The sequence below is a fragment of the Equus quagga genome, chromosome 2 (genome assembly GCF_021613505.1).
Source record: "Equus quagga isolate Etosha38 chromosome 2, UCLA_HA_Equagga_1.0, whole genome shotgun sequence".
Lineage (NCBI taxonomy): Eukaryota > Metazoa > Chordata > Mammalia > Perissodactyla > Equidae > Equus > Equus quagga.
Genome location: NC_060268.1, coordinates 177831619 through 177846427, shown reverse-complemented (window position 1 = coordinate 177846427; position 14809 = coordinate 177831619). Strand labels below are relative to the sequence as shown.

The following is a 14809-nucleotide window of genomic DNA, read 5'->3' as shown; positions in this document are numbered from 1 at the left end:
TGCAGGCTCAATACCAAGACTCACCCTCCCCATGCCTCCCCCCTGCAGTAGGTAGATGAAAAAGAAGAAGAGGGCAGAATGTGGAAGAAATGGGTCTATTAACAGGCAGAAGCTAAGTATGTAAGTGATGTAATCACACTGTGCGCAAGGATGTGAATCTGGGGTACAGTAAACGAATGTGATGCTGAAGAGCCAGAGACCTCATCTCGCTGGAGAATTGTGCCCAGTTTGGGGTAATGCCCTTAAAAAGGAGTTTGGGAAACCTCTTTTAAATGGTTTAAAAAAACAGAGAATAGGGAAATGAAAGTTCCAGGACTGGTGTGGCTTAGTGCAAAGGCCAGTGGCTGAACCCATTACTGATCTCAACTGTTGCAAGGGTTTTGCTTGGTTTGATTTGTCTGGTTTAGTTATTTTTTGTTTTCTTTAATAAGATGCTGACCATGTCTGCTTGTAGCTGATGAAGACGAATCAGGTACAGGTTGAAGAAAGATGGACATTTTTAGTAATAAGAACATCTTCTGTTTGCTGGGAGGTGGGGAGCCTTGCCTTCATTGGATTGGTATCTTCAATAAGTCAACAGTCACCTTGGGAGGCACATGGAGCCTCTGCAGGGTTGGGAGCAGAGAAATGCAAGGGGCAGAGCTGGGTCCTGGGAAGCTGGCATCCTGGCGGTTGGAAGGAATATGAGAGGAGGCACCCAGCCAGGCACCCAGTGTGGGAGAGAAGGCAGGCCAAGGTCACACCACAGGCGCAGTTTATTCTGAAGGATGTGGAACACTTTCCTGAATTTCTCTTGTAATCTTCAACAGATAGCACTATTCATAGGATTCGAGAGCCCTCCAAAGCTTTGGTAACACAAACCCCAATTATATGTTCTCTCTTTCCCTGGCCGGAAGATATGCTAAAAATGGCCATTTCCTCAGCTCTCTGGCTCCCACATCCTCTCTACTGGGTGCTGTCGTGCTGTATAAAATGACGATCAGGTTTCATGCCTCCATGGCCTCTGAGAGTCGTCGCTGCCTTGCAAACACAGACATTAACTTGAAGCCAGTGCTTGCTCTTAGAGGGAGCTTTATGGGACTGAAGATGTTGTATAAGATCTCAGCTTTGTTCGTTGGTTCTCTCTTGCCCTCTCTCTCGCTCCCTCTCTTTCTTTCATTGCTTCCCTGCATTAGTCATCATTACTCTTTGGAGCCTGCTTTAGCTTGCATTTCTCTCCGGAATTGTGTGGGATGTTGTTAAAGAGAGCAAGTTTCCCCCTTTCCCTGCAGCCAGCCAGCCACCTCCTCTCTGTGCTGGATCAGGTCTGGCCCCACAGCCAGGCCTCATCTCCTGAGAGGCTGCACATGCCACGGGCCTGGACAGCAGCCCTGAAAAAGAGTGAGCTATGAAATGCGTGCTTTGCTGCATGTGAGCTGAGCCGAGAGAGGATGCTAGCTGTTGACACTCTGAGCTTCTGCTGGCCAGCTCTATCATGAGTCAGCCGAGATTTCTCTGGACACAGAACACATTTCCTCTTAACCTGAAAGCGCAGTACTGTTCAAAGAAAAATACTAAAACGCTCGCGGGAGGTGACGGTACTGCTGTGCTTCTGTTTCAGGTGCTAAACCTGCCCCTGGGATCTGCTTTGAGAGAGTCAACTCGGCAGGTGACCCTTATGGCAACTGTGGCAAAGACTCCAAGAGTTCCTTTGCCAAATGTGAGACGAGGTATGGAATCTGCATCCTGACCACACCATGGCTTTGAACTTCCCACGTCGCTTAGGGCCTGTTTCAAACTTTCCCTCTTTGGGGACTGTCTGTTCTTGCCCTTCCAGAGATGCCAAATGTGGAAAAATCCAGTGTCAAGGAGGTGCCAGCCGGCCAGTCATTGGTACCAATGCAGTTTCCATAGAAACGAATATCCCACTGCAGGAAGGAGGCCGGATTCTGTGCCGTGGGACCCACGTGTACTTGGGCGATGACATGCCGGACCCAGGGCTTGTGCTTGCCGGCACAAAATGTGCAGATGGAAAAGTAAGACCCAAATGCTCACTTGCATCGTTAATGTAAGTCTGGAAGGGGGCCCACTGAGAAACGTGCTGTCCAGAACTGAGTTACGAGGTTTGTTTGTTTTCCTAAAGCCACTTCTCAGAACTTTGTCTCTGGAATCCAATTCTTTGCACCTAGAAGAAAATATTAATAAATCCTTGGTCCTGGTCTGACCACTGAGATGCAGATTTGGGAAAATCAAGCTTGTTTTCTCGGCCCTTTAGTGTTAATAAGTCATTTCTACACCCTGGGTGTCATGAGGGTTTCCAGCCAGGAAATTACTTTGGAAAGAAACGCAGTAGCATATGATATTGTTTTTGGAAATGTGGCCCTGGTTTCTGGCACAGTGGGGGCTTGTTCCCACCTGGATAGAATAGGAAGTCAGATGTATTTTCAGAGAACCCCGTAGAGAGAATAGCAGAGGGGCAAGAGATAGGATAAGCTGAAGGCCAAAAGGGAGTTCTTTTAGAGACCAGGGGGTAAGGTAGACTGAGATGTTTTGGGTTTAGAAATAAAGAAATTGAGATTTTTATACTCTTTTTTTTTTTTTTTTTTTTTTTTTAAAGATTTTATTTTTTTCCTTTTTCTCCCCAAAGCCTCCCGGTACATAGTTGTATATTCTCCGTTATGGGTCCTTCTAGTTGTGGCATGTGGGACGCTGCCTCAGCGTGGTTTGACGAGCAGTGCCACGTCCGCGCCCAGGATTCGAACCAACGAAACACTGGGCCGCCTGCATCGGAGCGCGCGAACTTAACCACTCGGCCACGGGGCCAGCCCCGAGATTTTTATACTCTTGACATTGATTTTTATCACCAGACTTTCTCATCAGATGGATAATAGCAATTTAATAAAATATTTTAGGAAAAAAAGGTGAATCAACCCTCACATGCTTCTTTTAGGACCCCGTTTTCAAAATGGTTATGAAATCACTCACTTACACAGAGGTTGCAGAGTAGAAAGGAAAGAGAGAGACTCAGCTCCTTTAGCAGAGTCCCCAGGGCAGGAATTCCCTCCACGCACCCCCTTTCCTCCACACACCCTGAGCCACAGATGCTTTACCCTTAAGGAAATAGGATGATCTGTGGAACGTGTTATACATTCTAGGTGTCTCCTCAACCACACACGTAAGCTTATATTCAGGCCTTGACATTAGAATGACACCCATTTTTCTAAACTGTAGTCTGAACAGCCAGGGCCAGGTGCATCTGAACACTGAAATTCCAAGGACTCAATTTATCAATGATTTTTTCCCCATGTGCAAGATTAAATGTGCTTTGATCTCCATTTCTGCAGAACACTCACTCGTTGAAAGCCGTCTTTGGCCTTGCCCATGGATTGGGAGGGGGCAGCACCTCCACGCTGTGATTCTGACTAGGGTCCTACTGTGTTAATTGCAATCCCGGACAATTTCTTTTATCAGCTGGAATGGGACAGTGCCCTTGGCCAAGATTCCCTCCGGCCCTCAGAGCTGCCTGGGCAGCACTTTTGTCAAAGGGTGTCCATCTTGCCTTACGCAAGCTGTCGGGGTTGGATGGCGAACTTCCCATAAGAAGGTTCTACTTGATTAAACATGCTTCTGCAATCTAAAAATTAGACTTTTCTTCCTTTGACTCCACTAATTTGTAATATCTTATGGGAGATAAAGGGCCAGATCCCTTGAGTCTGGAGTATATTATGCACCTTTGAAATGAGACTAAGCTCTTTCAACCAGCCCAGTATCATTTAACAAATTACTGCCCCTACATAGGATTGATAAATACAAGGGAACCATCGTTTTCCTCTGCTGAGCATTTTCGTTGATGGTTTGTGTCATCGACGATAGTACTTGTCAGTCAGTATTTTGGAAAATTTCCCATATTTCCATACCTGCCTTAAAAGATTCTTGGACTGTGGATTCTTAGTCTGTACAGGCCCCAGGTTAAGGACTCATCCATTTCACCCTCTCTTATATCTTTTAATGGAGGGTAAAAAATGCTCCAATACATAAAGTTCATTGCAAGCTCTAAACAAAAATCATGAAAAAATCAGTTATCATCATTTCAGGATCAACTGAAACTGTATAATATACCATAAAGTATAAAAGAATTCAGTAGTGTTCACATTAATCTGACTCTTGAAATGTGCTGAGTTTGGAGTCAGGCGTCAGGATCTACGTCTGAGTCAAATGAAAAGTGTATCATTATGAAGCGTCCATATTTACTGAAAGAAGATCATCTTCCTGAAGCTTCCCTTTGCTTCTCTTTTTAAATACCCAGATGTCTGCATGTGTATCTGCTTGTAGAAGCAGTGAGATATTGGCTGTGTTTTCCTCCTACAGGTCTGCCTCAACCGTCGATGTCAAAATGTCAGCGTCTTCGGTGTTCACGAGTGCGCCCTGCAGTGCCACGGCCGAGGGGTGAGCAGGCTGCGTGGCCTTTTTAGAGCCAGTCCCTAATGAGTTAAGCATGAACTCGTTCATTTGTAAAGGATTTTGCCATCCATAACTTTTAAAAAAATATAGCAGTCAGTGTGTCCTCAATATTTTCTTCCAAAGACATTAATTTTCTTTGACCTTTGCATAGCATAAGAAATTTGATTTTTATTTAACAAGGAAAATCAGATTGAGCAGTAATTATCTTTTAAGTTAACATTCTGTGATTTTTTTTAAAAAAAGGACTTTGTCATCTTCAAAGTAATTTTAAAACTAACCTTCTTTCATGAAGAGTTTTGCATTAACATTTCAAACAGAGCTGTCCCTCTTACAACCAAGATTCAGAATATGTGACTGAACTGAGATACTTCCAGAAGGCATTAAAACTAAGACAGACATACTAACCACATGTCCTCGAAATCACATACGGTGGGCTTTGACTGAAGAAGTCTGTTATTTTAGCTCAGGGAATGTTTAAGGCAGAAGAGGACTCTAATTATTTAAAATACAATTTGTTTTTCCTGTTGGGCTTAATTATTTCCATTGCAATCATACTAATCTTGATTAGCCATGCCAGTGATCCATTTGTTTTTCTGAAAACCTTTCTACAGAAATCATCTTCCAAATTCTGTTTTTGAAACTTACAGACACTCGCCAATGATTCTAACATAGAATTATGCGAGTTTTTGTAAAATTCTGTTGTGCTGTAATCCAAGAATTAGGGTGCCACCTCAGAGGGCTTGTGGACTGGGAGTGTCACTGACTCAGTGTAAAAAAGAATCTTTTTATGTCTTCATTGGATCATAGATTTCTTTCTAATGACGGTAAGAGATGCCCTAGTGCAGTCTTCTTATTTTACTGACAGAAGCCCAGGCCAAGTTCACATGACCTGTTAGTGGCAATGCTAGGTCGTACCCTCGACTCCTCGCTTTCCAACCTCCCTCGGGTCCCATCCACACATCTGAGAGGAAAGGCCCACATTTTCTGGGTAGGCAGAGAAGCTGCCGTGACTCAGTGACAAGTAGCTTGACCACAGTCCCCCCGAGTGAGACCAGGCTCACCAGCAGCACCTCCAAGTGAGGTGTGAGCGCACAGTCTCTCTGCTGCAAGCTGCAGGTAGGGCACATGCCTGTGAGCTGCAGTGGGAGACTGTGCCAAACAGGATGGGTGGGACTGTGCCTGAATCCGAGCGGGTAGGACATCAGCAGCAGCATCTATGAGGCAAGACACCCAGATTCAGCATAGGCTGTGCTACCCGGGAATTAATTCTGCTTCGTTTTAGCTTCACAGAAATATACTTTCCAACTTATCACAGGCCATCTACACAGTCGGCCTTCTTGTTTGAGGCAATCGGGGCAGGTGGTTGACGCATCCAAACAAAGCCAGTGAAAGCAGGGAAACATCACAAAGGAGACATATACTGGAAACACTTTATTTCGCCTTAAAACGTGAAAATGTGTATTTGGCAGCAGTATTTTGGTGCAGGGCTGAGGCCTTTGGGATGAGCGCACTGACTGTAGCTCTGTGTTGACCTCCTTATAGAAACCCCTCAAAACGCATCAGCCACAGCCACAGCGCACAGCTTGTTTCTTTAAGTGGAGGGGAAGTGTGGCTGCCCAGAAGCGATCTGAGGCCAGAATCCACGTCTCGGGCAGCTTTTCCCAATCATTTTGCAGTTGTCCCACCCGTTGCAAATTTCTCAGAAACTCCTTTTAGTGACTTGCCCTTATCCAGTGCTCCCAAAGTAGTCAGCCTCATTTTCATGGAAACCATCCCCTCTTGTTTTCATGCTCACATTCCATTGGTTTCTGTCGTAGTTCAGTAAATTACACAGGTAACAGTAACAAGGGTCACTGGCCGACACAGGTGGAGGAACAGCCATCATGGTGCCCCTTGGGAACCAGGTGACTGGGAGCCGCTCCCTCCACACAGTGCTCTGGCCTCCAAGCTGGGTTCCTTGTTCAGGGCCCTCCTCATGCTTCCTTGGGCACCCTTTCCTATCACACCAGAGCCTTCTTTTTATTTCACTGTTGCCTGTGCCCACTGTGCAGGACTGGGAGCCGAGGAACGGCCCCTAGAGACTCTGCAAGAAGGAAGTGGGCATTTCGGGCACAGGATATTGGAGCAGGTTTAGAAAAGTGTGAGCACACATCTGTGTATCTGTGTGGGCATCAGCAAATGGGAGGCGGCTGTAGGCCTGCTGGGGAGCCCCAGGTTCCCTGGCCTCTCCCAGCCTCCTGTCTGAAGGAGACAGGGGTGTCCCAGTGGTCGTCAGGCCTGCAATGCTCGAAGGCTCGATTCCACATCCCTGAAACAGGGTCCCCCCTCACTGCCGAGAGGCTTCAATCCTGGCCGGATAGGGAGGGTTTCCTGGATTTATGAGGAGGGCATGGAGACTGACTGAGAAGAGGAAGGCGTGGAAGGGAATGGGGCACCCCTGATAATCTCCATCATTCAGCCGCTAACACAGATTAGGCCCCATGTCAGACTCGGGCTCTGCTCTCACCTATGAGCCATTTTGGCCTTGCTCTCACTGACATTTCTGAGTCTGGCTGTACCTGTGCTGCTCGGGGCTCTGACCACAGGGCCTTTGCTTTGCTATGGCACCCAATCAAAGACTTAGTGCCACCCCAGGTGGAGGGTGTGCCCTAATGCTGCTTCCCTCTCATGTCTTTCCCCCTGCTGCCCTGAAAGGTGTGTAACAACAGGAAGAACTGCCACTGCGAGGCCCACTGGGCGCCTCCCTTCTGTGACAAGTTTGGCTTTGGAGGAAGCACAGACAGCGGACCCATCCGGCAAGCAGGTTGGTGAGGACAGCGCATCCCATGGAGGGGGCGTGGAGCTCCTGGGGGGAGCAGGAAGCCAGGTGGGAGGCCTTCCAAACAAGGCAGAGGGCTCCCCAGCCATCAGTGCGGGTGCAGGTGTAGCCACGAGGGCAGGAAGCGTGGTGGGACCCCCGAGGGCTGACGCAGCCTGAGGGTTCGACTTGCCTGGTCTCTGCAAGGCCCCTGGCTCGGCTGTGACCACAAGGCTGAGTTTGCAGGGTTCCGCTGCGACACTGGTCTTAGCTGAGTCATGTCTACAGCAGCCGCCCCATGGGGTATGAGCTCCATGTCAGATCAGAGGGCTCTGTAAAGTCCAGGAAGAGGTGTGAAGTGTAAGGCCCTTTAAATCTGCTACTAGAAAGAGCCCTCCTCCTAATAAAGGTAATGGTCCCCCAGCAGCAGGAGGAGCAGGTGGTATGTGTGGGGTCCATGCCGAGCGTGTTTTAGGCATTATCTCACCTAATCCTTACACATGCCGAAGTGGGGATTATTATTCCTCTTTACATAGAAAAGGACCTGAGGCTCAGGGACATTAAGTACCTTCTAAAGTCACACAGCTAAGATTGAAACAAAAGTCTGTCTATCCCCAAAGAAGCTCCTAGCAGACGCTGGGCTCGAACCCTCAGTTCTTTTCTCCTCAGGCAACCTTTAGCAGTGTCTCCTGGTACGGTTCTGTGCGCTCTGAACACTTGTCAGGTAGGTAAGGGACAAGTCTGAATGATGTCTCTTTTAAAGTGCAAGAGGCAAGACAAAAAGGTGCAGAGAGCCCACACCGAGCGCAGCTCGGGGGCCGGGAGCAGCGAGAACTCACCAAGCCCACCTGCCTTGTCACCTCGGTGCTCACCTGTGCCCCCGTGACACTCAGACGTGGCCGGTGCTGCTGCAGAGGACACCACGCGTCCCCACGTCCTGCTGGGACTGGCAGTGCTGAATCTGTGGCTTTGCCATCGTAACCATGACAGCAGACACAACAGGGCTGTGCAGGGCCAGGCGGTGAGGCAGCTCTCCGGAGGGAAGGACCCGCCCGGCAGGCACATGTGTAGAGACATCGTGCTGAGGAAGGGCAGCAAGCTCCAGTCATCCTTCTGTAGACTGTGGGCGTGGCTCAGCATTGTTCCCAGAGCTCAGGTTACCTCTCTCTGGGGCCAGGCCAGGCAGCCAGTAGAAAAGGGACCAGCACACGTTGCCTTTTAGTGAGCATCCATTCCAGGGAAGAAACCAGGGCCTGGCCCAGCGTCCCCTTTCCTCACTGACCTCTCAGGCTTGACGACTGGGCTCTTGCAGCAACTGAGTTAATTTCTGACAGACCTTTAAGCATTTGTTGTCCAAAAATAGCAGAGTTTTAGTTTTTAATCCACAGGGACCCTGCCACCCATTCCATTCGCATTCAGGTAAACCAGATGGTGTGGGAAGGAATTGGGGAAGATGGCAGGAGAGGGGCAGCCACTCTGGGTCTCTCTGGTGTGGACACGCATGACTAGTGGTACTCAGGTTTGGGGGTTTCAAAACAGCTGGGGAATCCACAGGCGCCAACTCTTCGTTATAGCAAGTAAGAATACTTTAAAAAATGGAAACAACTGAAGAGCCCAACCCCATCCACCACCGCCATCATTTCATAAAAGACAGGATGTTTAACACCTCCCCCGAAACACATGCAAAAGACAGCTGTGAGCAGCCAGCTGACAGCTGTGCCTGGCAGAGCCATGCCCTGGGCCCCCCTGTCCCAATAGCCTGGGCCTCCCTGCCCCCATGGCCTGGACCTCCCTGCCCCCATGGCCTGGGCCTCCCTGCCCCATGACCCTCTGCTCCCCAGCCTGACTATGGCTCAGTTGCTCGTGAAGCAAGTACCTCTCAAGTATCTGCCACACGCCAGCCACTCTTCCGGAGCCTGGGGAGCCATTTAGCAAGCACAGTGGGGCATGATAAGCACTGTGATGGGAGGGGGTAACAGTGGGACTCAGAGAGGGGGGCTGTTGGGAGGGGACGTAGCCCCACAGGACACAGTGCTTACACCGGACATGGGGACAGTGAAGTCACAACACTGCCCAGGTTCCTGGCTTGAGCAGCTCGATGGACGGAGCTGCCGTTTATGGAGACGGGTGACCTGGGGTGTGGGAAGTCCAGTTTGTGCGCCCAGTAAATGTTCAATTGGATAAACTGATCAGTTTAAGACTTAGGGGTTGATTTTAAGGAACTAGAAATTATGGGCTCAAGACTCTTGCTGCTCACTTTTTAATTAGCTTTGTTAAGAGACAACAGAACTCCAGCCAGAGCCCCCTGTGACGGCCAGCTCACGGTCTGAAAAGAATGATGGTTTGGCCAGGAAACCAGAAGCACTGCTTTTCCAGTAACACTCACAAGTGAATCAAGACTGTCATATGTTGATTGTCTTACTGAGGCTAAGACACGTCCCTGATAGGGCTTGTCAGCTGGGGACGAAGTCCAGAAACGGAGAGAGTGTGAAGGCATTCTTCCCAGAGTGGAGTGGCTGCCGCTCTGGTGCGTAGCCAGCGGAACCCCTGGTCGGAGGCAGGGTGGGGGGAGCCTGGGAAATGGAGGCCACCTCCACAGCCATCACCAGCGGCTGCGAGGCCTGCTGTGCACCTACTCTGTGAGGCACACCCTGATCGTTGCTGGCGGGAAAACAGAGACCAACGGATGGAGGTTCGTTCTTCCAGTAGTTCACAGTCCAGTAGAAACTGCCCCGTACGTGCTGGCATTTAGAGTCCTCCCAGACGGTGGGACCATGGCTGCATGAGAAACCACACTGATGGTTTGAGCTTCGCTTCCTTTCCACACCCTTGAGGAGTCTCAGTGTCTTTGTACTAAACAAAATGGGATCAAATCACAGAAAAGGGATGTTTCCTTAGAGAACATAAACAGCATCCTCCCAGAGGAAGGCTTTGCCTGCCAAGGCTGTGTTTTAAGTCCCTAACATAAGAAAACAAAACCCATGGGCATTTCATTTAAGTTATGACTTTTCTTTTTCTTTTTTCCACCTTCTAATGTGACCATGTCCAGAAATAAAGTCTCTGTCTAAAAAAAAATACAAAAAAATCCAAATAAAACAGACTCCATGCAAAGAATGAGAGAAGGAAGGAGCCTGGAGTAACATATTTGTGACAAGGGCTGGAAAGATTTTAGTTCGGGGGCCACTTTCATTGTGACAGGATTTTAACGATGGTTCCCTGTTACTTTCTGTGGCCACATTCCCCTGCTGTTGTCACACCTGGGGAACGGGGGGGTTGGGGTGGGGGAGCTGTGTGGCCAGGGCTGTGGTCCCACCTCCCAGACTCTATTCCTGTTCAGCAAGTTCCAGAGTTGTCAGAAAAAATGATGGCGACATAGATTGAACCTCAGACACGACCCTTGAAGTAAGACGAATTGATCAGTACATCAGTCCAGGATTTACCCACTTCACTTCTGTTCCTTCCTTCAGAGTTCGCTTTGCCATAAATGTCACAATTTGATACTTCCCGCATTTCACTGTAACTGCCTCCCTCCCTGAGTCCAGTGCATTTTGTTCCAGATAACCAAGGTTTAACGATAGGAATCCTGGTGACCATCCTGTGTCTCCTTGCCGCTGGATTTGTGGTCTATCTCAAAAGGAAGACATTGATCCGACTGCTGTTTACAGATAAAAAAACCACCATTGAAAAGCTAAGGTACCGTGGGTTTGGGTCGTTTTGTCAAGAAATAACTGGTTTAAAAGACGGTACAACCACTTCTCACTTCATTTTCCTTAGCAAAGAAGAGGTTCGATTTTCTGGATAGTGACACTGGTTTTTTGGGTTTTTAGCATTTCTGCCAGACCAGCTGACTCCTTTCCTTTCCCTTCAAACTATTGGCGGCTGCTTACATAAATAGGGTGTTGACAAATCCCACTGATGTATTTTTTTCCCACCCCTACGTTAGTAATTTTTACAAGACATGGGGTGTTAAAATATTTTCATCAAGTGGGGTAGCTTTTGATTCAAATGTATTCAAAGACATTATTGCCGCAGTGCCAGCTTTCTACAAAAATGTGTCGCAAAGCCGCATTTCTATGGATTGCAAGAGCTAATTTAACAGATAGTGGCTTTAGGGGGAAAAAAATCAACATTTACTTTTTAATCTTGTAAGAGTGTTAGATAATTTTTCCTTTGCATGCTTACCACCCTGGGTTAAAATAAGTGAATTGTTTTTTGAGTGTCATTTTGAACAAAACAGAAAAAGTTAAGTGCGCCAGAGGGCACGATGCCCGTGGTTAGCATGTGTGGGGTTGCGTTGCAGGTGTGTGCGCCCTTCCCGGCCATCCAGTGGCTCCCAGCCTGCTCAGGCTCACCTCACCCACCTCAGCAAAGGCCTGATGAGGAAGCCACCGCATTCCAACACCCCGAAGGTAAGTTTTAAACATAAGAAGTTCGTGTGCGTATGAAGACGTGGGTTTTTCAATACAAGCTTGAGTGGGAATAGATCCTGGGGATTCTTGCAGTGACTTGCTGAGTCAGCACGCTCAGTTCCAGGAAGGCTGACTGAGGTGATGGACGGGGCTGGAAGGAGGCTCTCGGTGCCGCTTGGAAGCTCTGCTAGATTCTCTTAGGGGAGGCAATGTCCCCTGCATGACGTGGTGTGTGGTACGCTGTGAGTCATGACCCCTCCAGTCACCTAGACCTGCCAAATTCCCAAAAGGCCCACTGGGTCTGCCACCCAAGCAGGTTCCTGACCTGGGCCCCTCCTGAGCTTTCAGAATGCCACCGACTGGGTTTGGGCAAGCTTCTTTGGCCCACTGGTACTCCCAGGGTATTTCTAAGAGTTATGCTGAGCCCTTGGTTGGGCCCATCTGTCCAACCTACAGTTTCAAAAAGCTGGATCCTTAACCCAAAGTACCTCCTGGCTTCCTACTGTCTCTTCACCTTCCTGCTCCCCTGGTGACTTATTGCTAGAGTTCACTGGAATATTAAGTTTTTTCACCAAGCATTTTTATGTGTCCACAAGAGTTCTTGAATATTGAACTCCTTCAACAGGGGCCCAAATTATAGCAGTGAACAGTGCTGGTGCCTCGAAATGACAAATGATTTTTGAAATCATTATCACATATTCGGTAGGCAAGAAACTATTTTATCTCCCTTGATCTGAAAAGTATAGAGGGTTGGATTCCAAAGAGGCGGCTGCCATTCCTGAGAACTTTGCTACCTTTCATCCCCAATCATGGGACTATGCCAAGAACAGCTTCATTAGTGAAAATGAAAGCACAGCTTTATTTTGAAGAGTCAAAAATGGGAAATGACCCAAATATCCATCAACAGGTATAAGGATAAACAAACTTTGGTATATTGACGCAATAGAATGCTACTCAGCACCAAGATGGGGTGAACTATTGCTATACACATCATGGATGAATCTCAAAATAATTATGCTGAGTGAAAGAACCCAGACAAAAAAGAGTACATATTCTATGATTCCATTTATGTAAAATTCTAGAGAATGCAAACTAATTTATAGTGACAGAAAGTGAGTAGTTGCAGCAAAGGGGAGATGGAGGGGGTGGGAGGGAAGGCTGACAAGGAATCTTTTGGGGGTGACGGATGTGTTCATTATCTTATGGCGATGGTTTCATGGGTTTAGACATAATGTCAAAATTTACCAAATTGTACACTTTAAATATGTGCAATTTAGTTGTACATCAATTATACATCACTAAAGCTGTTTTTAGAAAGAGAGAAAGGAGGAAAAGAAGAAGGGGCGGGGGTGTGGGGCACAAGGCCCATGCTGCATCTGTTGTGATCTGTCGCTAAAAACCAGGGCCCACTCGGGAGAAGATGCTCCAGATGCAGGCCCTAACCCCAGCCCTGGCTTCCAGAAGCCTCGACCCTCCTTCCCTAGGAGGTTTCCTCTGTTCTCGTGGAGCCTTGTGTGCCTTAAGCGATGTCTCATGTTCACAGCTCCTTCGTAATTTCTTTATGATCTGGTCTGCATCGTCATACTTGTTGGTACTTCCTCAAGTGCCTTGAATCTATTAGTGAATTAAGCCGGTTTCTTAAATCTCAAATAGAAGTCAAGCCCTCCGTTCTAGATTGGGGCGGGGGGGGTGGGGGGGGTGGTGCTTCTGATAAATTTTGAAGTTTAAATAAATAATAATAGATTCCCTCTTGTGTAACTCCTTGCTTTCTTTCCCTTACTCCACCCCACTGGCCCCCTTCAGTTACAGCAGACTCCTCAGCCCTGCTTTTTCCTTAAGGAGTTACAGCTAATTTTGAGACCTCTTATATCCTGGCTCTTCGCTTTGAAACCCTGCAGGACAATCCCAGGAGACTCCTGCAGTGTCAGAACGTTGACATCAGCAGACCCCTCAAAGCCCTCGACGTCCCTCAGCCCAGTTCGCCTCAGCGAGTGCTCCTGGCCCTCCACCAGGCTCCTCCTCGTGTGCCCACCGTCCCCGCCAGACCTCTGCCGGCCAACCCTGCACTCAGGCAGGCCCAGGTACTCCTTCAGCTGCTGACTGGGTGCATGTAGTTCCAGTCCAGACTCTGCCACTTGCTAATGTCTGAACTTGGACCAGTTGCTTAACTTCTCGTTGCCTCTGTGAAATGGAGCTAATTCAGCTCCTCAGACGGTTAACTGAGATAATCCGCGTAAGGCATTTAGCACAGTGCTTGGTGTGTAGTAAGGGTGCAGTGTATTTTAGATAATATAACTAATATTTTTATAGTCAGAATAGTGAGGGTGGCTGTGCAACCTATCGTCTGAACCAGGACACTTTTGAGAAGGGCAGGGGCACTATTAACAACTAGGCCTGGACAATAAAACAGAGACGGTCACTTTAGGAATAATAATGGGTATACTTGCTTACCATTTTTTCATTTTCGAAGTTATTTACAAAAACTTTACCACCCGTTGAGTTTCTCCACACCAGCCCCCGCACTGTATTGCACATTTTGCCTATATCATCTCATTCTTATGCTGTTTTGGGAGGTAACAGTTTCTGCTTGTTATGACCATGAACATGACATCATTTCACAACACGAAACTTAAGGGGTGGAGGGGATGAAAGCAATCAAATGAAAAGCGCAAAGACATAATCACTGGTAATTTTTCGTTGCTTTCATTGTTATATTTTCTCCTAGTAATTTTTGTGTATTTATATTATTTTTAATATAATTATTCTCTATCTACATTGCTTTGTATACTGCTTCTTTTGCCTTAAAATCATTCCCATTTACCATGGTATTAGAAATTCTTAAAAACATTATTTTAACAATAGTACTGTATGTGAATATAGAATAATTTTTTAAGTACTTGCCTATTAGTGGTTATGTTTGGATGTCTCTAATATTTGCTACTATAAATAGCTCTGTTACGAAGGTCGAGAAAGATAAATTCTGGACCATTTTAATTATTCCCTTAGGAGAGATTCCTAAAAGTTAAAACCTTGGGTTGAAAAATGGTATAACCATGTTAGGCCTCCCAATATATAAATATTTTTTCTGGACTGTTATATACATCTATGTTCTCACATTATTATAAAGCATCTGTCTCACCATGACTGTTAGTACTAAGAATTA

General features: G+C 47.3%; 1 protein-coding gene across 1 annotated transcript in view; it reads left to right on the top strand.

The window, feature by feature from the left end:
• ADAM12 (ADAM metallopeptidase domain 12) overlaps nt 1-14809 on the top strand; it is a 334852-nt gene that overhangs the window by 296598 nt on the left and 23445 nt on the right. Inside the window, exons 15-21 of the mRNA XM_046654059.1 lie at nt 1601-1709; nt 1817-2015; nt 4348-4425; nt 7135-7243; nt 10795-10930; nt 11538-11646; nt 13545-13727. Coding sequence (XP_046510015.1) covers nt 1601-1709; nt 1817-2015; nt 4348-4425; nt 7135-7243; nt 10795-10930; nt 11538-11646; nt 13545-13727 — 923 coding nt within the window. The remainder of the gene's footprint in view (nt 1-1600; nt 1710-1816; nt 2016-4347; nt 4426-7134; nt 7244-10794; nt 10931-11537; nt 11647-13544; nt 13728-14809) is intronic.